General features: G+C 48.1%; 1 protein-coding gene across 2 annotated transcripts in view; it reads right to left on the reverse strand.

Moving 5' to 3' along the window:
• Positions 1-24670, reverse strand: part of LOC119971069 (fatty acyl-CoA hydrolase precursor, medium chain-like) — a 118085-nt gene that overhangs the window by 88203 nt on the left and 5212 nt on the right. For both annotated transcript variants that reach the window (XM_038806211.1, XM_038806212.1), the window contains exons 2-9: positions 24418-24622; positions 22981-23122; positions 21585-21718; positions 15865-16018; positions 10169-10273; positions 7665-7775; positions 2457-2591; positions 1187-1261 (exon numbers count right to left, since the gene is read on the reverse strand). In XM_038806211.1, the coding sequence (XP_038662139.1) occupies positions 1187-1261; positions 2457-2591; positions 7665-7775; positions 10169-10273; positions 15865-16018; positions 21585-21718; positions 22981-23122; positions 24418-24622 (1061 nt within the window). The remainder of the gene's footprint in view (positions 1-1186; positions 1262-2456; positions 2592-7664; positions 7776-10168; positions 10274-15864; positions 16019-21584; positions 21719-22980; positions 23123-24417; positions 24623-24670) is intronic.

Genomic DNA, 24670 nt, shown 5'->3' on the forward strand with positions numbered 1-24670 from the left:
CAGCAACGCGAATGCAGGTAGAGTTAGAGAATGCACGGTGCAGCAATGGGAATGCAGGGAGAGTTAGAGAATGCACGGTGCAGCAACGGGAATGCAGGTAGAGTTAGAGAATGCACGGTGCAGCAATGGGAATGATATTGAGGAGGAATTACTCAGTTCAGGTTGGGAACTCAGCAATCACGGATAACAGGAAAAGACAATTACAGAGCCCTTTGCCCGCTTAGCTACTACCCCATTCCACATCCACAATCTCTCGCCACACCATCCAATCCCTCCTCTCTGCAGTAAATTCCTCAGCTGCCTCTTGTCTCACTCACACCATATGATTCAATGTCCTTCCCCAGTAAACGGCTGCCAATTTTGTCTGTGTGAAAGTTTCCCCCTGATACCCTCTCTTACTGCAGCCATCCAATTTTGGACATCAGTCCCAGATACTTGGACCTTTCCATCGGAATTTGGGAGTCTGACAAATTAAGCCCTCACACAGTCATCTCTTTTCCAAATAAATGAGATTGTTTCGTGAATATGTTATTCTAAGCAATGTAGATTCTGTGCCCAATGTGCCTGCTGCCAGAGAGCGGACACAACATTTATTTAAGTTGGATTTAGCGACCACTAATGGACCCTCCCAATGTCACAAAGGTCAACACTGAAAATGGAACCAAGCTGGGGCATCATATTCATCTCCCTGCACAAATCCACAATCTCCATCAGCCATCATCCCAATGAAGATCGAGTGAGTTCCAGCCTCCAGTCTCTACCTGGGATATGAAATCTCATCAAGCAACATTGGACTTCCCAGTTGTGACGAAGGGGAGCATTACCTCCCCGTCTTCACACACGGTGCCTGTTCTGGTGAGTATTTGCAGAATTGACTGATTTTATTGAGGCCGGTCCTGGACTTTCTCCTTTATCAATACTGATCATTGCCCATACTGACTGTGGCCAATGTTGCTTAGTCCCAATAGTGGCCAATGCCCACCTTGACTACCACCAGTGGTACTCATTGCTAATGCTGACCACCGCTGACACTCTCAATCAAAATTGAGATTCATTGCCAATACTGTCTATTGTCAGTGCCAATCATTGCCCATTTTGCCCCTTGCCAATGCTAACTCCAACCTGAGGTTTAAGAGAGAGGAAAAATTGTTGAAAGTTTAAGGGGCAGGGCTGGGTAAACACTCACTCTGCTTCCGTTCTTGAGGAGAGAGTCTGATGTCACCCTGTCCATTCCTTCCTCCCAGCCAGCTGGATTGTACATCTGGAGAACACAGTGGTTAAGGTCAACGGCTATCTGTACATCACCAGTTTGCCTGAATAACTGTTAAATGTCAAATTACAAGAACGTGACAGAGATGTTCACGAAAGGGGTGTCAATATGCTGACCTTACCCCATGACATATATAACAGAATGCCTACTGAAGCCACTATGATTACTTGGAGTCAGGGCTGCACTCTCAACAGAGTCAAATTAAACAGAGTCTTTATGAACCCCAGCAAACAGAACTCATGATTAAAACCGATCAAACCAGGATTTTCTCCACCAAAACGCACTAATTGAGGATAGTAATATAATAGAAAGTATGTGCGTGAAATTAATCCCAGTCACGTATAGCAGGGCGGACTCGAGGTGTAACTGACAGCGAGAATTAACTCATTAAATTCCGCCGCAGGCTTATGGCACCTATATACGCAGCCTTCTTTTAAACGGGTTGCGTAGTGTGCATCATGTGCTGGGAATGCAGCAATAGAAGCAGATTATAAAGGGCTTGTGCTCAGTGAAGGCATTTTTACGTTTTGGTTTGCAGGGTACCGCAAGACCAAACAGACCAAAATCATTCCGAAAACAGTCAGGCTGGGTGGCTCTCTTAGAGGGTCATAACGTCCAGATGCTACACCCTCTGGCGAATGGAAATACTGATACTGAAATACTTTGACAAACAGGAGGCGATGTTATTGGCCAGCAGAGCCTCATTGCTGAGGCTGCAAGTTATGCCGTAGTTGCTGTCCACAAAGGACGAGGTTCAATATCTTGTCCACCCTCACTGACCTATACTATTGGCCGAAACTCAATGACCAACAGATGATAACCAACCAACTGGGGCTGGTTTAGCACACTGGGCTAAATCGCTGGCTTTTAAAGCAGGCCAGCAGCACGGTTCAATTCCCGTACCAGCTTCCCCGAACAGGCGCCGGAATGTGGCGACTAGGGGCTTTTCACAGTAACTTCATTGAAGCCTACTCATGACAACAAGCGATTTTCATTTCATGATAAATGGTCAGGTGAGCGATGTTCGAGATAAGGGACGGGAATTCTAAATGAGGAAGATATCACGATTCGAAGTGGGGGGGTGGTGGAAAGAGTTTCTCATTCAGCTCCTCATACACTTCCAAATTCTGACATTGGCAGTCATCAACTCAACACTGCTAGGAACCAAAATCTTAACGTATCTCACCTTTGGTATCAACCAACCCCATTCATGATTGTTGACTCCCAATAAATATGGGACTGAGTTGATCTGGCCTGTCTCGAGCAGAGTTTCAACATTCTGAGGCAAGAAGGTACCATCCACCACTGGGAAAAGTAAAAGCTCATTTGGAAAAAAGGAAAAAAAAGAGTTTCATTGGAGGTAACACTGCTGACACCCGCGATGTAACAATGTAAATACTTGAAGGGTCCCCAAAGGGGCCGTGTCACACAATGAAAGAATATTCACAGAAAATGGATGAGGCAATTTTTGATTTCAAGGAGCTCCAGGATGTTGAAGGAAGTGAATGTTTCAGAATGTCACACTTGGAGTATAGTGTTCAATTCTGGTCGCCACACTACCAGAAGGATGTGGAGGCTTTAGAGAGGGTGCAGAAGAGATTTACCAGGATGTTGCCCGGTATGGAGGGAATTAGCTATGAGGAGAGGTTGAATAAATTTGGTTTGTTCTCACTGGAACGACGGAGGTTGAGGGGCGACCTGATAGAGGTCAACAAAATGCTGAGGGGCATAGACAGAGTGGATAGTCAGAGGCTTTTCCCCAGGGTAGAGGGGTCAATTACTAGGGGTCATAGTAAGAAGTCTTACAACACCAGGTTAAAGTCCAACAGGTTTGGTTTCAAACATGAGCTTTCGGAGCGCAGCTCCTTCCTCAGGTGAATCAGGGTTGCGTTCCGAAAGCTCGTGTTTGAAACAAACCTGTTGGACTTTAACCTGGTGTTGTAAGACTTCTTACTGTGCTCACCCCAGTCCAACGCCGGCATCTCCACATTAGGGGTCATAGGTTTAAGGTGCGAGGGGCAAGGTTTAGAGGAGATGTACAAGGCAAGTTTTTTACACAGAGAGTAGTGGGTGCCTGGAACGCGCTGTCGGAGGAGGTGGTGGAAGCAGGGACGATAGTGACATTTAAGGGGCATCTTGACAAATACATTAATAGAATGAGAATAGAGGGATACGGACCCAGGAAGTGTCGAAGATTTTAGTTCAGATGGGCAGCATGGTCGGCACAGGCTTGGAGGGCCGAAGGGCCTGTTCCTGTGCTGTACTTTTCTTTATTCTTTGTTTGTTCTTTGACCCAGGGACAGTGAAAGAACGGCGATATATTTCCAAGTCAGGGTGGTGAGTGACTTGGAGGGGAACCTCCAGGTGGTGGGGTTCCCATGTGTTTGCTCCCTTGACGTGGGTTTGGAAGGTGCTGCCTAAGGAACCTTGGTGAGTTACTGCAGTGCATCTTGTAGATGGTACACACGGCTGCCACTGTTCATCGGTGGTGAAGGAAGTGAATGTTTACAGAAAGGATAATCAACCTGGGCTGCTTTGTCCTGGATAGTTTTCAGCTTCTTGAGTGTTGTTGGAACTGCAGTCTTCCAGGCAATTGGAGAGTATTCCAGTACACTCCTGGCTCGTGTCTTGTAAACGACGGACGGGCTTTGGGGAGTCAGGAGGTGAGTTCCTTGCCGCAGGATACATTCCTTCTGACCTGCTCATGAAGTAACTACCCCCCCCCCTCACCCAACCACCAACAGACTTCGAGACCCCCTACAGAGACGGGGAAACCCCCCACAAACAAACAAGAAAATCAAGACCCCTCAAGGTGTAGCCATCTCAGATGGCCACCTGCAAAGGACCATGGGAATTAAGGCCAACCCAGGACTCAGACACACTCAGAGCTGGTGTGTGTATTTGCAACCCAGATAGTTAGACATGATCGAAACCCCCGCTCGTTTGCATTCTAATGGTCCATTTCCCCAGAACAAAAGGACTGTACTCAGGTAACTGATACAGATGCAGACCAACCAGCGCCACTCCCTTTGCTAAGAAAGCCCAAACAGCCAAGGTCAATGACCGCTCAGGACATAGAACAGAGAACATTACAGCGCAGTACAGGCCCTTCGGCCCTCGATGTTGCGCAGACCTGTGAAACCCCTCTAAAGCCCACTAACACTATTCCCTTATCATCCATATGTCTATCCAATGACCATTTGAATGCCCTTAATGTTGGCGAGTCCACTACTGTTGCAGGCAGGGCATTCCACGCCCTTACTACTCTCTGAGTAAAGAACCTACCTCTGACATCTGTCCTGTATCTATCTCCCCTCAATTTAAAGCTATGTCCCCTCATGCTAGACATCACCATCCGAGGAAAAAGGCTCTCATTGTCCACCCTATCTAATCCTCTAATCATCTTGTATGCCTCAATTAAGTCATCTCTTGACCTTCTTCTCTCTAACGAAAACAGCCTCAAGTCCCTCAGCCTTCTCTCATAAGATCTTCCCTCCATACCAGGCAACATTCTGGTAAATCTCCTCTGCACCCTTTCCAATGCTTCCACATCCTTCCTATAATGCGGCGACCAGAATTGCACGCAATACTCCAAATGCGGCCGCACCAGAGTTTTGTACAGCTACAACATGGCCTCATGGCTCCAAAACTCAATCCCTCTACCAATAAAAGCTAACACACCGTACGCCTTCTTAACAACCCTCTCAACCTGGGTGGCAACTTTCAGGGATCTATGTACATGGACACCGAGATCTCTCTGCTCATCCACACTACCAAGAATCTTACCATTAGCTCAATACTCTGTCTTCCTGTTATTCCTTCCAAAATGAATCACCTCACACTTTCCTGCATTAAACTCCATTTGCCACCTGTCAGCCCAGCTCTGCAGCTTATCTATGTTCCTCTGTAACCTGTAACATCCTTCTGCACTGTCCACAACTCCACCGACTTTAGTGTCATCTGCAAATGTTCTCACCCATCCTTCTACACCCTCCTCCAGGTCATTTATAAAAATGACAAACAGCAGTGGCCCCAAAACAGATCCTTGTGGTACACCACTCATAACTGGACTCCAGTCTGAACATTTCCCATCAACTACCACCCTTTGTCTTCTTCCAGCCAGCCAATTTCTGATCCAAACTGCTAAATCACCCTGAATCCCATGCCTCCGTATTTTCTGCAATAGCCTACCATGGGGAACCTTATCAAACTCTTTACTGAAATCCATATACACATCAACTGCTTTACCCTCATCCACCTGTTTGGTCACCTTCTCAAAGAACTCAATAAGGCTTGTGAGGCCTGACCTACCCTTCACAAAACCATGTTGACTATCTCTAATCAAATTATTCCTTTCCAGATGATTATACATCCTATCTCTTATAAACCTTTCCAAGACTATGCCCACAAAAGAAGTAAGGCTCACTGGTCTATGGTTACCGGGGTTGTCTCTACTTCCCTTCTTGAACAAGGGGACAACATTTGCTATTCTCCAGTCTTCTGGCACTATTCCTGAAGACACAGATGACTTAAAGATCAAAGCCAAAGGCTCAGCAATCTCCTCCCTAGCTTCCCAGAGAATCCTAGGATAAATCCCATCCGGCACAGGCGACATCTATTTTGACACTTTCCAGAATTGCTGACACCTCCTCCTTATGAACCTCAAGCCCTTCTAGTCTAGTAGCCTGTATCTCAATATTCTCCTCGACAACATTGTCTTTTTCCTGCGTGAATACTGACGAAAATATTCATTTAGCACCTCTCCTATCTCCTCGGACTCCACGCACATCTTCCCACCACTGTCCTTGACTGGCCCTACTCTTACCCTAGTCATTCTTTTATTCCTGACATACCTATAGAAAGCTTTACGGTTATCCTTGATCCTACCTTCCAAAGACTTCTCATGTCCCCTCCTGGTTCTTCTTAGCTCTCTCTTTAGATCCTTCCCAGCTAACTTGTAACTCTCAAGCGCCCAGCCATCAAGGCTCCCACCCTTTTATTGGCCAAAATCGAAGGCAGTGATCGAAGCCTGTCGAATTATTGGATCCAAAGCTAAGGACTGGCCCAAAGTGCTCAAAACCCCAGAGGGATAAAGAGACACAGCCATGTGTTCGGTCTCTCTTGGCCCCGGCCTACGCCTAACACCAAGTGTAGCATTACGACCAGAAGACAAGTTCAAGCCCAACGATCGCTACCAGGAGGATGAACCCAGCAGAAACGAAGCCACTTCATCCACCCAGCCACGCAAGATCCGGACAAAGGCCTTGTCCATCTGCAAAGAGCCGGTTGCCCTGAAGGTACGTGTAGGTTATTGTAGTTGTTAGGTGTAGTTTAACTTGTAGTGTTTTATGTTGCATGTCAAAGTAATTCTTGTGTATGTAAGTAAACTATCTCTGAACTTGAACTAACTAACTGGTTGTTTGGTCTTTGATCGATAACCGGTAAAACCTTGTGGTGGTATCATTTGATACCTGGCGACTCTGAAAAACAATATTATCATTAATAACTGCCATATCTAGTTATTAATTTGGCAACATTATTGGTGACTCTGGTGCCGATTGGCAACAAAGGACAGGGGAAATCACCCTCCCCTCCATGGACATCAAGGCCACACAAAGAAGGCAACCATCCCCTCCCCAACAATGGACCTCCGCAGAGGCCCTCTAGCATGTCCTTCACCACCTGGGGGCTATACTTCCTGCGTGCTCCCTGCATGGTCATCTTTTGTTAAATATAATTCAGAGTACCTAATTCATTATTCAAAATAAGGGGCCGGGTTCGATCCCGGCTCTGGGTCACTGTCCGTGTGGAGTTTGCACATTCTCCCCGTGTTTGCGTGGGTTTCGCCCCCACAACCCAAAGATGTGCAGGGTAGGTGGATTGGCCACGCTAAATTGCCCTTTAATTGGGAAAATGAACTGGGTACTCTAAAATATATTTTTTAAAATTATGCAAATCAGACTCATCACCTTCCGTCTGACATTAAGACATTTTTAAATTATCGAACAAACCAATGGACGCACCAGACTCAGAACCGAGGAAAATGTGAAGCCTGGAGGAGGAGTAAGGTTGTGGCAAGGCAACTCCACAATTAGTTGGAGGAGGAAGAGGGCGAGATGTGAAAACATTTTCCAAACAGTTGGAATGAATTGGGTAGATCCTGGTCCGATGATTTAAAACCAGCTGGTGACTCAGTATCGGCCACTGGACAGCACTGTACTAGTCCAGGGAGTTCAGAATGCTACAATATAACTTGGCTCGACTTTTTGCCATGGCGGAGATTGAGACAAGGTGTACGAGATGGCGCGGATGATGATATCGAGGACAGAACTGTTACATTAGACACAGAAAAGGAAATATCCACAACTTGAAGAATTAAAAGAACAGGTTTCACCTCTTTGGGAGGTTTGGGAATGTTCATCAATTCCTCTTCGGACATCTTCCCAAGGCAATCAACAATCTCCTTGGAATGGCTAGTGTTACAGCCAGCCAGGTTGGCAATCATCTATAAATTGAAGTCAGCAGTTACTGAATTGAATCAAGGGGCCATTTTTCATCAATTTCCCACGTTTGAGGCCAACAGGAATAAAACCTTTACCTCAAAGGGGGTTGTTATCGACAGAGGTACAACTGCTGCCTCAGTTGTAGAAAGGCTCTGGGTAGGCTCCAGTCCACAGTAATTGTCAGAGAGTGTGGTGGGGGCTGATTCAATCGTGGCTTTCCAAAGGGAATGGAATCATTATCCGAAGAGGTTTGCAGGGCTACAGGGAAAAGACAGGTGAGGAGGGGAAGTGGCTGAGCTGCTCTCGCAGAGAGCCAGCACGCACACAAATGGCCTCCTTCTGTGCCCCAAGCATTCTGTTCTGCGCACCACACCTCAGGAAGGGTAGAGTAGCCTTTGAAAGAGTGACGTGCAGATTCACCAGGATAAAACTGAGCTTAAAGGTCTAAATTCTGAGGACAGGCTGCAGACACGAGGCTTGTACTCCTTCAGTATTTACTGCAGCAATGGCTGACACATTGGGCATTACGGAAACGTTTCAGTCTTTCCAACAGCAAATCCGAATGTCCACACGTGTTCAAGTGTTCACGTCTACTGGTCAGAGCTCAGCAGGGCATTGGATGCCATCAGAATGATCTAGTAACGTGTGAATCTGCAAAGGGTGGGTCCCAAGAATCTGTTACAGTGTGGATCAACAAACGGTGGGCGGCACGGTAGCACAAGTGGCTAGCACTGTGGCTTCACAGTGCCAGGGTCCCAGGTTCGATTCCCCACTGGGTCACTGTCTGTGCGGAGTCTGCACGTTCTCCCCGTGTCTGCGTGGGATTATTGGGTTACGGGGATAGGGTGGAGGTGAGGGCTTAAGTGGATCAGTGCTGACTTGATGGGCCGAATGGCCTCCTTCTGCATTGTATGTTCTATGTAAAATGTGGATCCTAGGAATCTGTTACAGGGGCTGCTTTAGCACACTGGACTAAATCGCTGGCTTTTAAAGCAGACCAAGCAGGCCAGCAGCACGGTTCGATTCCCATACCAGCCTCCCCGGACAGGCGCCGGAATGTGGCGACTAGGGGCTTTTCACAGGAACTTCATTTGAAGCCTACTTGTGACAATAAGCGATTTTCATTTCAGTGTGAATCTACAAAGTGTGGATCCCAGGAATCTGCTACAATGTGAATCTACAAAGTGTGAACATAGAACATACAGTGCAGAAGGATGCCATTCGGCCCATCCAGTGCACGACCCACTTAAGCCCTCACTTCCACCCTATCCCGTAACCCAATAACCCCTCCTAACCTTTTTTGGTTATTAAGGGCAATTTATCATGGCCAATCAACCTAACCTGCACATCTTTGGACTGTGGGAGGAAACCGGAGCACCCGGAGGAAACCCACGCAGACACGGGGAGAACGTGCGGACTCCGCACAGACAGTGACCCAAGCCAGGAATCGAACCTGGGACCCTGGCGCTGTGAAGCCACAGTGAAGCCACTTGTGCTACCGTGCTGCCTAAGGATCCCAGGAATCTGCTACAGGGTGGATTAACAAAAGGTGGATCCCAGGAATCTGTTACAATGTGAATCTACATAGTGTGGATCTCAGGAATCTGCTAGTATGAATCTGCAATGGATGGATCTCAGGAATCTGTTACAGCGTGAATGTTCAAAGGATGGATTCCAGGAATCTGTTACAGCGTGAATTTTAAAATAGGCGGATCCCAGGAATCTGCTGCAGCACAAAGCTGCAAATGTGGATTTCAGGAATCTGGTAAACTGAATCTGCAGAGAATGGATTGCAGGAATCTGTTAGTGTGAATCTGCACAGAGCAGATTCCTGGGATCAGTTGGTGATAATCAACAGAGAGTGGATTCCATGGATCCATTACAGTTTGAATATTCAGACAGTGGATTTGATAGGTCTATGCAGCATGAATCAGCGCAGAGTGGATTAAAAGGATCCACTCGAAACTTGAAGCTGTGGGTTCTGGTGATATGTCACAATGTGAATCTGCAAATAGATTCCAGAGATGTGTTGCAGCGGGAATCAATAGAGAGTAGATTACAATGATCTGTCGGAGCGTGAATCTGCAGAGTGGATTCCGGTAATGTGTGACAGTGTAAATCTGGAGGGAATGGATTCCAGTGATCTGCGACCAGTTGGAACCTTGAGAAGGTGGGATTTGTACAGATCCCATGGCGGTCACTCGGTCTGCCTCTCCAAATTACCGTGTGCGAACGGCCACACATTAGAAAGCATTGGTCCCACTCATCGCCCATGAACTCCAAAACAAATTGATAGGTGCCAGATGACGCATCTGTTACTTTTTTTCAACCAGGTGGAAATTCCACATTATGAAACCAACAAAATCCCCTTGCATTTTGAATAACAAAAACTCACCACAGCTGTTGATTTAGGATCTGAAGTAACTATAGTTGCGATCAGATTAGTCCCACTTTCTGATATTGCCTTGTGAAACAGGCCAGAAGACAAAGGAGAAACAATCTGCCAACAGAACAAGGAGAGTGGCCATTAACATTAGACTTGAAAGTTCCCTCTTCCCAACCTGATCACCTGGGGCAACAAGAAACCCCAGCCAGCTTCCACGTAGATATGTTGCAGGTTTCAGTTGGACTGGGGACCTGGGGGGGGGGGGGGGTTTCTGCCCCTTGCACCCCCTCCCCGCCTCACCCCCACCCCAAGGATAATCAAAAATGTGATCACGGTTGCTAATTGTGGTGAGTGACCCTTTAAGGGCAACACAGCAGAGTCAGATCACCTGACCTGGGTGACCAATGAGGACTCAAGAGTGGGGAATTAGCCCAAGGGGAGGAGTTCTCCTTGGCAAGAGGCATTCCAGAAATATCTGCAGACATGCTGCTGCTTTTGTCGGTCCTTGTAAATAAATCCTTTGCTGATGAAGTTGCTGAGAGTACCTCATTATGCGAATGGAATGTTCGACTTTATCTCAATGGATTGGAATTCTAAAGTGATGAAGTGATGTTTCAGTTGTACAGAGCCTTGAACTGACCCCGTCCGGGGTTATGGGAAACACATTTGGGAAAACGATACAGATCTTTCAGCAGGAGGAGGCCACTTGGCCCATCCCATCTAATCCGCCATTCAATAGGATCGTGGCTGATCTGATTGTAACCTCAACCCCACATCCTGCTGACCCCTGATAACCTTTCACCTCCTTGTTAGTCAAGAAGGTGAACAAGGGGCAGCACGGGAGCATGGTGGTTAGCATAAATGCTTCACAGCTCCAGGGTCCCAGGTTCGATTCCGGCTGGGTCACTGTCTGTGTGGAGTCTGCACGTCCTCCCCCTGTGTGCGTGGGTTTCCTCCGGGTGCTCCGGTTTCTCCCACAGTCCAAAGATGTGCGGGTTAGGTGGATTGGTCATGCTAAATTGCCCGTAGTGTCCTAATAAAAGTAAGGTTAAGGGGGGTTGGGTTACGGGTATAGGGTGGATACGTGGGTTTGAGTAGGGTGATCATTGCTCGGCACAACATTGAGGGCCGAAGGGCCTGTTCTGTGCTGTACTGTTCTATGTTAATCTATCCAGCTCTGCCTTAAAAATATTCCATTCTGCTTCCACTGCCTTTTGAGGATGAGTTCCAGAGACTCTTGACCCTCTCAGAGAAAAAAATAATTCTCATCTCGGTCTTCAACGGGTGGCCCCTTATTTTTAAACAGCGACCCCTAGTTCTAGATTCTCCCACAAGAGGAAACATCCTCTCCACATCCAGCCCCTCAATACCCCTCAGGATCCTCTGGGCAACATCCAGCAGCGTGTTAGCCGCGGACTCAAATCCCGCAATGGCCGCTAAATCTCATGAGCAGCCAGAAATGGGATATGCGGCGGCAGTGATATCTCGCTTTACCCCCCCCCCCCCTGCCAGTGACATAATCAGGACTCCGCCAATTTTGGGCGTGGGCCTGTTTTCCATACATTTTAATAAATTATCATCTAATTACTGGGCTGGATGCCGGAATGTCCGCCCAGGATGTATCTTCTGCACCCCTCCCCACCCCCACCCCGGCATTGTGATGTCGCACAAGCGGAAGTCACAGCTCTTTTTCAAAATATAGTCGTGATGACCACGCCGGGGCTGTGGAAATGTCTGTAGCCCCCCTGGCAGTTGAGGGACGTACCTGGGCATCCCCCCCCCCCGATACCCGGGCAGTGTAACCCTCCTCCATTGGGGACAGGGGGAGGGGAGTTCCCCTTGTGTGTGTACAAGGGAGTTCCCCTTGTGTGTTTACAAGGGAGTTCCCCTTGTGTGTTTACAAGGGAGTTCCCCTTGTGTGTTTACAAGGGAGTTCCCCTTGTGTGTTTACAAGGGAGTTCCCCTTGTGTGTTTACAAGGGAGTTCCCCTTGTGTGTTTACAAGGGAGTTCCCCTTGTGTGTTTACAAGGGAGTTCCCCTTGTGTGTTTACAAGGGAGTTCCCCTTGTGTGTTTACAAGGGAGTTCCCCTTGTGTGTTTCCAAGGGAGTTCCCCTTGTGTGTTTCCAAGGGAGTTCCCCTTGTGTGTTTCCAAGGGAGTTCCCCTTGTGTGTTTCCAAGGGAGTTCCCCTTGTGTGTTTACAAGGGAGTTCCCCTTATGTGTTTACAAGGGAGTTCCCCTTGTGTGTTTGCAAGGGAGTTCCCCTTGTGTGTTTGCAAGGGAGTTCCCCTTGTGTGTTTACAAGGGAGTTCCCCTTGTGTGTGTACAAGGGAGTTCCCCTTGTGTGTGTGCAGGTGTGGGGTAGGTTTTGGTGATGTGTCTCCCCCCCCCCACAATCTGCCAGTGGATTCTAATGTCCGTTGGGGTGAAGCCATGTCCGTGGGCGGGAGGGGGGGGGGGGGGGGGGGGGTGCTCGATGGCCGTTGGGAAGTGGAGGGGACGGCCTTAAATTTAACTTTGAGATCAGCACCGGAACCTCAGAATCCCGGCATTGCTGGCCCCACCCCTCCAGCTGACTGTGTGATCCTCACCAGAACTTTCAACTTTCCCAGACTGTTGTTAAAGCGTGCGAGAAGAGGCGGTCGTGAAGCTAGTGGGGTTCAAGGGTGAACCACATTGCTGTGGGTCCGGAGTCACATGTAGGCCAGACCGGGTAAGGACGGCAGATTTCCTTCCCTAAAGGACATCAGTGAACCAGACGGCTTTTTACCGCCAGCAGCACGGTTCAATTCCCGTACCAGCCTCCCTGAACAGGCTCCGGAATGTGGCGACTAGGGGGCTTTTCACAGTAACTTCATTTGAAGCCTACTTGTGACAATAAGCGATTTTCATTTCATTTCACCGTCGACAATGGTTTCATGATCATCATTTGATTTTTAGTTCCAGATTTTCCATCAGCCCTGGGGGCTGGCGGGGGGTTGGGGGTGGGGGGGGGGGGGGGGGGGATTTGAACCTGGGTCCCCAGAGCATTACCCTGGTTCACTGGATTATTAGTCCAGTGACAGTGACAGTACCACTGCCACTCTGTTGCACTCGACATGTCACCAATCAAGTCACCGAGCAGTCTTCTAAACTCCAGCAGATTTTGGGACTGGGATGAATAGATTTTAGTTGGGTAAGGTGAGACTGACCAATGCTGAATAAGTGGAGTTGAACAACAGATCAGTAACAGAATGATTCAATGATCCTGAAGAGGCTGAATTGTTGACTCGTATTTCTGCATAGGATTCCATCGCAGGTTGTGTTGAGGAACGCATCACTCACGGTAGAACTTTCAGCAAAATAATTCATCTCAGCCATTGGAGGATAAACAAAAGGGGCAAGAACCAATGAATAAATAAAAATCCCCTCTCTCCCAGCCTCTCTACAAGTGGGACGAAGGCCTGGATTTTTGTATCTGAGGTAGTTCCATTGAGCTAGGAATCTCCCAGCATGCCATGCCCACCTCACGACAACGTGCACCAAATGGCACTATCTTCGTTCTGGGTGGGGTGGGTACAGAATGGAGTCAACCCACAGCCCTCCACCCATCCCCCAGGGCCAGTCATAGCCCCTCAGCCAACTAAATGCCATCAGCATTTATCAGAATAATCACCCTTATTCCCTTACACGCTCCAAGTCAACTCACTCAATATCCACCACGGCGTACCTCAGGAACCATGCTGAGGTTTAATAAAGGTCCAAACATCTATTGTAGATTTCAATATCCAAAAAACCCACTCTTTCACGAATACAGTAAAATCCCCTAAAGTACTTAATCCCTTATTTTAAAAAAAATCAAGGGCGGTATTCTCTGCACCTTTGGGGGCTAGCCCCGTGCCGGAGCGGTTGGCACCACGCCGATAGGCGCAAAAACCGGCGGCAGCGTGGCTGGCCGAAAGGCTTTCGCCGGTTCACGCATGCGCCGGCGGTGACGTCAGCGAACAGCTGCTGCTGATGTCACCACTGGCGCATGCGCGCTGTGGGTTTCTCTTCCGCTTCCGCCATGGCAGAGGCCGTGGCGGCGACGGAGGAGAAAGAGTGCCCCCAGGGCACTGGCCCGCCCCCTGATTGGGGGCCCCCGATCGTGGGCCTGGCCGCCGTGGGGGCGCCCCCCGGGGTCCGATCGCCCCGCGGCCCCCCCCCCAGGACCCCGGGGCTCGCTCGCGCCGCCGATCCCGCCGCCATCAGAGGTGGTTCAAACCTCAGCGGCGGGAGAGGCCTCCCAGCGGCGGGACTTAGGCCCATCCGGGCCGGAGAATCACCGCAGGGCCTCGCCGATCAGAGTGGCGAGATTCCCGCCACCGCCACTTCCCAGGTGGCGGAGAATCTCTGCTACGGCGGGGGCGGGATTTTCGGCGGCCCCAGGCAATTCTCCGACCCTGCTGGGGGTCGGAGAATTTTGCCCCAGATCTGTAGGAAATGGGGATGGGACATCTGGACCTCATCCCACCCTCCATTTTAAAAGTTCCTTGGAGGTCCCACGACTGTGAAAAACTAAGGGCGAAATTCTCCCAAAACGGGAGAAATCGTCAAACTGCCGTAAAACCCGGGCGGGTTTTACGGCATCGCGCCCCTTCCCGACGGGGGACCGATTCTGGTCCCCCGTCGGGGCTAGCAGCCCGACGTCGGAGGCTCCGACTAGTCGGGCTTAACGAAAATCGTTAAGCCCGCTTGTCGGACTTAGCGCCGGCTGACGCGTCATATGACGTCAGCCGCGCATGCGCAGGCGGGAAGACTCCGCCCGCGCATGCGCGGGTGACGTCATCGCGTTTTTGCGCGAAACCCGCGCATGCGCGGTCCGGGTTGCCCCTCAGCCGCCCCGCGTATTGATACTGCGGGGCGGCGGAAGGACAAATAGTGCGCGGGCATCGGGCCCGCTGCCCGCGATCGGTGGGCACCGATCGCGGGCCCATGGCACCCTTGGCACGGCCGTGGTACTGCCGTGCCAATCGGTGCCATGGTTATTTTTTTCCAGGTGGTCACGACGTTTTTACGAACGGCAGGACCAGGTGTGTTTGCCGTTCGTAAAAAGGTCGTAAAGGGCTGGGACTTCGGCCCTTCTAACAGCTGAGAATCGCTGCCGGCCGTAAAAAAACGGCGGCAGCGATTCGTGTCGGGATTTCGGCGGGGGGGGGGGGGGGGGGGGAGAATAGCGGGAGGGCGCCAAAAAAGTCGGGAAGGCCCTCCCCCTATTCTCCCAGCCGTCGTGGGGGGGGGGGGAGAATTTCGCCCTAAGCTTAAAATTAGTAATTAATAAACCCAATATGGAATTTGGGAGAAGTGTCTTTGACTCAGAATGGTGTGGATATGTAGCTCACTATCAGAGGGAGTGGATGAGGTGAATAGAAGCGATACGTTGAACAGGAAGCGTGTGAGGGAGAAAGGGAGGAAGGAAGGCCATTCTGATGTGTTGAGAGAAGAGGAGCATCCTGTGGGACAATTGAGCTGATTGGCCTGTTCCTCTCACAGTTAGAGACACATCACTTTAAATTCTCCTGAGGATCAGAAATGCCCAGTGTTGGGGCCACCTGGTTCATTGTCTTTAACTTGACGATGATCAATGGGCAGACCAGTTAAACATGCAACACCAACCTGGAGAAGTGTTAACCAAAATATTTTGGGCAGAAGAGGGGGGAGTATTGGAAATAAAGACCAATAACGTACATGCAACGAGACACTTATTGAACCAGCGGATTCTCCAAATATGGTCACTGAGCCTGGGTCACCTCCGAAGCTCTCAATGTTTTCTTGAACCCACTTCAGGGCAGCTATTTGATCCAACATGCCCAGGTTTCCTGGCAGATGCTCATCTCCTGTGCTGAAGATAGAATGGCAAGAACGTCAGATTGCTGCGTGTAAGACTTGCATCAACAACAGCTCCCATTTACAGAACATCATTAACATAGGGAAACATGCCGGGGATATAGAACATAGAACAGACAGTGCAGAAGGAGGCTATTCGGCCCATCGAGTCTGCACCGACCCACCTAAGCCCTCACTTCCACTCTATCCCCGTAACCCAATAACCCCTCCTAACCTTTTTGGACACTAAGAGCAATTTAGCATGGCCAATCCACCTAACCTGCACGTCTTTGGACTTGTGGGAGGAAACCTGAGCACCCGGAGGAAACCCACGCACACACGGGGAGAACGTGCAGACTCCACACAGACAGTGACCATCAAACAATATTTGACACCAAGATCAGATGAGGTCAAAGGCAAGGGGCAGAGTGTTGGATCGCCTAAAGTTTGCAGAGGGCGCTCGGCGTCAGATCAGTCAGGACAGAGTCCGAGCAACAAAAGTGTGGACGCTGAGAGATTGTTTCCACTGGCTGGGGGATCTAAAGGCACGGGGACACAGCTTCAGGGTCAATCCTTTAGGACTGAGATGAGGGTTGACTCAGAGGGTTGTGAATCTCCGGGATTCTCTATCCCAGACAGTTGTGGGATGCTCCACTGTTGAATATATTGAAGGTTCAGATTGATAGATTTTAGACTCTCGGGGAATTTAGAGAAATGGGATACATGCAGGAGTGTGGAGTCGAGCTATGATCGTATTGAATGGCAGAGCACACTCAAGGGGCTGACTAGTTTACTCCTGCTCCTATTTGTTAAGTTGCCCGGAATGGAGAATTCTATCTATGAGGTAAGATTGGGCGAGCTGGAGTTGTTTTCTCTGGAATGGCAGAGTCGGGGGAGAGATTTAATTCAGGCGTATAAAATTTAAAATAAGTTCTTGTGGCGCAATGGGTCGTGTCTCTACCTCTGGGCCAGAACATCCAGGTTCAAGTCCCACTTCAGGACTTGATGATCATGGGAGGCGCATTCATAGCGTAGCCAAACGGGATGATTATCAGCCTATCATTTCTACCATAGAAAACAGGAACAGGAGTTGGACATTTGACCCTTTGAGCCTGTTCCACCATTCATTATGATCATGGTTGATCCTCTATTTCAATGCCATACGTCCAGTGCATCATTGCAGGAGTTCCTCAGGGTAGTGTCTGAGGCCCAATCATCTTCAGCTGCTTCACCAATGAATCATAAAGTCAGAAGTGGCGATGTTTGGGGATGACTGCACAATGTCCAGCGCCATTTGCGACTCCTCAGAGACTGAAGCATTCCATGTCCAAATGCAGCAAGACCTGGACAATATGCAGGCTTAGAACATAAGAACATACGAACTAGGAGCAGGAGTAGGCCATCTGGCCCCTCGAGCCTGCTCCACCATTCAATGAGATCATGGCTGATCTTTTGTGGACTCAGCTCCACTTTCCGGCCTGAACACCATAACCCTTAATCCCTTTATTCTTCAAAAAACTATCTATCTTTACCTTAAAAACATTTAATGACGGAGCCTCAACTGCTTCACTGGGCAAGGAATTCCATAGATTCACAACCCTTTGGGTGAAGAAGTTCCTCCTAAACTCAGTCCTAAATCTACTTCCCCTTATTTTGAGGCTATGCCCCCTAGTTCTGCTTTCACCCGCCAGTGGAAACAACCTGCACAACCTGCCCGCATCTATCCTATCTATTCCCTTCATAATTTTAAATGTTTCTATAAGATCCCCCCTCATCCTTCTAAATTCCAATGAATACAGTCCCAGTCTACTCAACCTCTCCTCATAATCCAACCCCTTCAGCTCTGGGATTAACCTAGTGAATCTCCTCTGCACACCCTCCAGTGCCAGTATGTCCTTTCTCAAGTAAGGAGACCAAAACTGAACACAATACTCCAGGTGTGGCCTCACTAACACCTGTTGCAGCATAACCTCCCTAGTCTCAAACTCCATCCCTCTAGCAATGAAGGACAAAATTCCATTTGCCTTCTTAATCACCTGTTGCACCTGTAAACCAACTTTCTGTGACTCATGCACTAGCATACCCAGGTCTCTCTGCACAGCAGCATGCTTTAATATTTTATTGTTTAAATAATAATCCCGTTTGCTGTTATTCCTACCAAAATGGATAACCTCACATTTGTCAACATTGTATTCCATTTGCCAGACCCTAGCCCATTCACTTAACCCATCCAAATCCCTCTTCAGACTTCCAGTATCCTCTGCACTTTTCGCTTTACCACTCATCTTAGTGTCATCTGCAAACTTGGACACATTGCCCTTGGTCCCCAACTCCAAATCATCAATGTAAATTGTGAACAATTGTGGGCCCAACACGGATCCCTGAGGGACACCACTAGCTACTGATCGCCAATCAGAGAAACACCCATTAATCCCAACTCTTTGCTTTCTATTAATTAACCAATCCTCTATCCATGCTACTACTTTACCCTTAATGCCATGCATCTTTGACATGTGGCAAGTTACATTCTGGCCACGTTAAGTGCCAGGCAATGACTATCTCCTACTCAAGAGTATCTAACTAGCACCTCTTGACAGTCAATGGCATTACCATTGCTGAAAACCCCACAGTCAACATCATGGGATTACCATTGACCAGAAACTGAACTGAACCAGTCATAAGGGGAAAGGGGTTATGGGGAGAAGGCAGGAGAACGGGGATGAGAAACATCAGTCATGATTGAATGGCGGCGCAAACTCAATGGGCCGAATGGACTCATTCTGCTCCTATGTCTTATGGTCTTTATTAATAATGTGGCTACCAGAGCAGGTCAAAGACTAGGAATTCTACGGTGGGTAATTCACCTTCTGACTCCTCAAAGCCTGTCTACCATCTACAAGGTACAAGTCAGGAGTGTAATGGAATACTCTCCACTTGCCTGGATGAGTGCAGCTCCAACAACTAAAGAGATTTGACACCATGCCTCACGGCACCGGGGACACGGGTTCGGTCTCAGCCCAGGTCACTGCCCGTGAGGAGTTTGCACATTCTCCCCGTGTCTGCGTAGATCTCACCCCCACAACCCAAAAAGATGTGCAGAGTAGGTTAATTGGCCACACTAATTTGCCCATAATTGGAAAAAAAATTGGGTACTCTAAATTTATTTTTAAAAAAGTTCGACACCATCCAGGACAAAGCTTGATTGGCGCCCTTCCACAAGCATTCACTCCATCCACCCCCAATGCAGCGGCAGCCGTGTGTACCATCGACAAGATGCGCTGCAGGAACTCACCAAGGCTCCTTAGGTAGAACCTTCCAAACCCACGACAGCTATCATCTAGAAGGACAAAGGAGGCAGATACCTGGGAACAACATCACCTAGAAGTTCCCTTCCAAGTCAATTACCATCCTGACTTGGTATCAGCATTCCTTCACTGTCGCTGGGTCAAAATCCTGGCATTTCTTCTTTCTTCAATATATTCAGTGACTTGACCTCTACAACTTTCTGTGGTATAGAATTCCTCAGGTTCACCACCCTCTGAGTGATGAAATGTCTCCTCATCTCAGTCCTAAAGGACATATCCTGATACTGTGAGCCCTTGTTCTAGACCCCACCCACCAAAGCAAACAACAACCCTGTATCCAGTCTGTCCAGTTCCGGTCAGAATTTTATACGTATCAATTATATATGGGGCAGCACAGTAGCATGGTGGTTAGCATAAATGCTTCACAGCTCCAGGGTCCCAGGTTCGGTTCCCGGCTGGGTCACTGTCTGTGCGGAGTCTGCATGTCCTCCCCGTGTGTGCGTGGGTTTCCTCCGGGTGCTCCGGTTTCCTCCCACAGTCCAAAGATGTGCGGGTTAGGTGGATTGGCCATGCTAAATTGCCCGTAGTGTCCTAAAAAGTAAGGTTAAGGGGGGGGTTGTTGGGTTACGGGTATAGGGTGGATTTGTGGGTTTGAGTAGGTTGATCATTGCTCGGCACAACATTGAGGGCCGAAGGGCCTGTTCTGTGCTGTACTGTTCTATGTTCTATGTTCTATATCCCCTCTCATTTTTCTGAATAAATGTAGATTCTATGAGGTGTGGTGTCACCAAGGCCCTGTACGGCGACAGTAAGACATCCTTACTCCTTCACTCAAAGCTTATTGCAATGAAAGCCAGCACACCATTTGCCTTCCTAACTGCTTGCTGCAACTGTACGCTTGCTTTCGGTGACTGGTGTACTAGGACACCCAGATTCCTTTGAACATCAACATTTCCCAGTCTAGCACCGTTTAAATAATACTGTGTTGTTGTGTTTTTCCTACTGAAGTGGATAACTTCACACTTATCCATGTTATGCTGCGTCTGCCATATATTTGCCCCCTCACTAAATCACCTTGAAGCCTCTTCACATCCTCCTCACAACTCACATTCCCAACAACTTTTTTGTCGTCAGCAAATTTAGAAACATTACTTTTGGTTGCCTATACCAAGTTATTGATGTACATTGTGAATAACTGGAGCCCAAACGCTGATGCCTGCAGGGCCACACTGGTTACCGCCTGCCACTCCCCATTCACTCCTACCCTCTGTTTCCTCACTACCAACCAATTCCCAATCCATTATTGTTTAATTTTGCACACACCTCTTATGTGAGACTTTGTCAAAAGCTTTCTGAATATCCAAATACACCACATCCACTGGTTTACCCTTGTCTATTCTGTTAGTTACATCCTTCAAAAAACTCCAGTAGGTTTGTCAAACATTATTACCCTTTCTTAAATCCATGTTGACTTTGTCTAATCCTATGTTCTAAGTGTCCTGATATCACATCTTCTATAATGGACTCCAGCATTTTCCCTACTGGTGATGTTAGGCTAACCAGTCTATAATTCCAATATGCCTGATGGCAGGCAATAGGATTGGGAGAGCCTCCTGGCAAGTCACAGCTAGGCTGCGAGGAGCTGGTTTAGCTCACTCAGCTAAATCGCTGGCTTTTAAAGCAGACCAAGCAGGACCAGCAGCACGGTTCGATCCCCGGACAGGTGCCGGAATGTGGCGATTAGGGGATTTTCACAGTAACTTCATTGAAGCCTACTCGTGACAATAAGCAATTTTCATTTCATTTCACAGTCGACAATGGTTTCATGATCATCATTTGATTTTTAATTCCAGATTTTCCATCAGCCCTAGTACAGAAGGCAACAGCAAACCACTGCAGTACTTTGCCAAACATCATCATGATCCAATCCAATGGAAGTCCATGGTTGCTAACGTTCTCTCGGGGCACGAGACTTGAATGTGGAGGGTGCCTGGATAGAGTGGATTTCCTTTAGCCCAGAGGGGAATAACCGGGGGGGGGTGGGGGGGGGGCAAAGATTTTGGGTAATTGGCAGAAGGATTAAAGGGGAGTTGAGGAGAATTTATTTCACCCAGACGGGAGTGGGGTCTTCAGTTCAAGGTCTGATACTTGGAAATGTTTGAAGCACCGTAACCTACAAGAATACGAACCGAGATCTGGGAAGTGAGTTTAAGCAGGAAAGCTCTTCTGTTGTGTGGTACAGACAGGATATTTTAATGTTTCTATACTTCCACTTACCTGAGAAATCCAATAATTCCCAGCCGATATTGGATCACCACCACCACCACATCCTCGTAAGCTGCAAGTGGTGATCCGTCATAGAAATAAGAGTCTCCCATTACAAATCCACCACCATGGATCCAGACCATAACCTGATGGATAAAATGGGATGTGGTCAAAAATTCGGCTCGTTCCAGCAGGACTGTTTACTAAGCCAGGGAAATGAGAAATTGGAATGTTGTACTGAAAGGCTGCAAAGAAGCTGATTGGGCCCTTTCTCTCTCTCTCTCTCTCTGTAACGTGTTGTGCCAGGATTTGCAAAGTAACCATCCTGAGAAGAGAAATCAACTGCAAACTGAGATCTTCTGGGAATAAAACGTGGAAACCTGCTCCATGCAACTGCACCCAGGAAGAAAACTGAACAAAATATCCGTGTTGTGGAATGACCACATCAATAACAACCTCGGGGCAGCTATCCATATACTCCTTTGTTTATCTTTTTTGTAGTTTGTTTATCAAACTGTAAAGAAAATGGAATCTTAATGTGGATTGAATGATTGTGGACAGAACATCTGCTCTGTCTGATCTGAACTCTACTAATAGCATAGACTCCAGACAGAGAATTACCCTCTGATCTGCTTTTGTTTCATCTTTTTTATAGTATGGTTGCCCAAAACTATCCACAATACTCCAAGCGTGGCCTAAGCTGTGATTTATAAAGTTCTGGCATGATTTATTTGCTACAAACCCTATATACATCCTTTAATCCTTCTGTTTCATGTCATCTCCAATTTCTGCTCAACTACCATCCCCTCATCAGCATCTTTGATACCGTGTTTACCCTCATTTTAGCAAATGTCTCAATTTTAAGTTTGAGTTTAGTTATTTTTCTTGGGCGTCATTCTCTGAAAACAAAAGGGATATGTTCAAGACTCGCACCTTTTTTTTGAATTACACGGGAGCTTGGGGAGTCTATAGTTCCCCGTTGTTTCCCCCACAGCAATACCTCAGGCAATCAATCAGCGCCTTGCCGATATATAAACTGTCGCAACTGTTTGCAATTTGGCATGGCGATGGCAAGGTGAAAAGATTCAGCAATATGTTTCTCTGACAATGAAGCAAAGGTGTGGCCCACCACACCTTGACTGATACCATAGCCATAAGGAATGGGCATGCCGGCTGTCTTCTCACCTTCTTAACGTAACCAGACTGAAGCCAACCACAGTGCCAGCTGGGATCAGCCAACCTGCACTGGTGGAGGGCGATTCAGGGACCGATGTGGGGTGTGGTGGCCATTACTTCCCATTCCCGCAGTCCATGTCTCAAGGTGCCACAAAGTCCCTGATCTATCTAAGGCCCACTTGGCTGACCTGTGATTGATCTCCATGGATCCTGAAATCAACAGTTTACTTACAGGAAATCTCGTGTTCCTGTCCTTTGGTCTGACAGGCGTGTACACATTCAGGTAGAGGCAATCCTCTTTGAATGGAATCTGGTAAACCTCCAAATGCATCATTTCCAACAGAGTCTTCAACATATTTGCATCTTGTAGGCACCTGGGAAAGAGACAAACAGATGAAATGAAAATCACTTATTGTCACAAGTAGGCTTCAAATGAAGTTACTGTGAAAAGCCCCTCGTCGCCACATTCCGGCGCCTGTTCGGGGAGGCTGGTATGGGAATTGAACCGTGCTGCTGGCCTGCCTTGGTCTGCTTTCAAAGCCAGCGATTTAGCCCAGTGTGCTAAACCAGCCCATGTAGGTGCCATTCTGCAACATTAGACGGGATGGCAGTGTGGCGGTGACGGGCCTGAGCTGGTATTGAGAGGCTCCCATTCAAATCCCATATAGCAAGTCTGCATTCAGGTCATCTGACTAACTTCTTTTTGTATACTTTCCAATCAAGGGGAAATTTAGCATGGCCAATCCACCTACCCTCCATATCTTTGGGTTGCGGGGGCGAGACCTATGCAGACACAGGGAGAATGTGCAAACTCCACACAGACAGTGATTCTGGGCCGGGATCGAACCGGGGTCCTCAGAGTAGTGAGGCAGCTGGGCTAACCCACTGCACCACCGTGTCGCTCCTGACTGACTTCTTTTACTACATTTGGGCAATTAAGTTGGACAATTAATTAACAATGATTTCGAGCAGAAGCAGCCAAAGTGCTTTATCGTAATGGTGCAGTGAACAGTTCACTTTCAGTACAAGTAAATGAAATTAACTAAATGTTAATCTGTTGGTTGAAGGATGACTGTTATCCTCAGATGCCACAGTGAGTGGATCTCATCCGAATAACAGTACCTCTGACAATGCAGCACTCTCTAAGCACTGCACTTTTAGCTTAGAGTGGATTTTTGGACACAATTCTTAATAAAAAAGGCTATGTAATTGATAATAATAATCTTTATTATTGTCACAAGTAGGCTTACATTAACACTGCAATGAAGTTACTATGAAAAGCCCCTAGTCCCCACACTCCGGCGCCTGTTCGGGTACACGGAGGGAGAATTCAGAAAGTCCAATTCACTGAACAGCACGTTTTTCAGGGTTTGGGGGAGGAAACCGGAGCACCCGGAGGAAACCCACGCAGACACGGGGAGAGCATGCAGAATCCGCACAGACGGTGACCCAAGCCGGGAATCGAACCCGGGACCCTGGCGCTGTGAAGCAACAGTGCCGATCATTTTTTTACACTGCTGCCCTTAACAAATATTCAACCCCTTGGGTAATGAAGACGCTGTTCATTTTCTGATTGGCTGGATACCAAGGGGAGGAGTTGAAGGCAGGAAATCACATGATGAATCCTCTAGGAATGCTGTGCAAGGAGCATTAACAAACCCATTCTTACCCAGCTGGTTGCTCGGTTGCCTTTCTGATTCCGGTCCATGCCTTTACAGCCTGGGGTACAGTAAATCTCAAGGGACCAACTGGTGGCTTTGCGAAAGGGATGGCGAGATATCTATAAACAGATTGATGTGTCCCTTTCACAGATAGCTTCTTCCCCTCCAGCTGCCCATACTTTGTGACAACAACTGGAGGCTCTTCATTGGTTTCTGAAAGTAAAATAATGCGTTAACGGTCCAGATTTCAGTTTCTCAATC

Source organism: Scyliorhinus canicula, chromosome 9 (assembly GCF_902713615.1).
Source record: "Scyliorhinus canicula chromosome 9, sScyCan1.1, whole genome shotgun sequence".
Classification (NCBI taxonomy): Eukaryota; Metazoa; Chordata; class Chondrichthyes; order Carcharhiniformes; family Scyliorhinidae; genus Scyliorhinus; species Scyliorhinus canicula.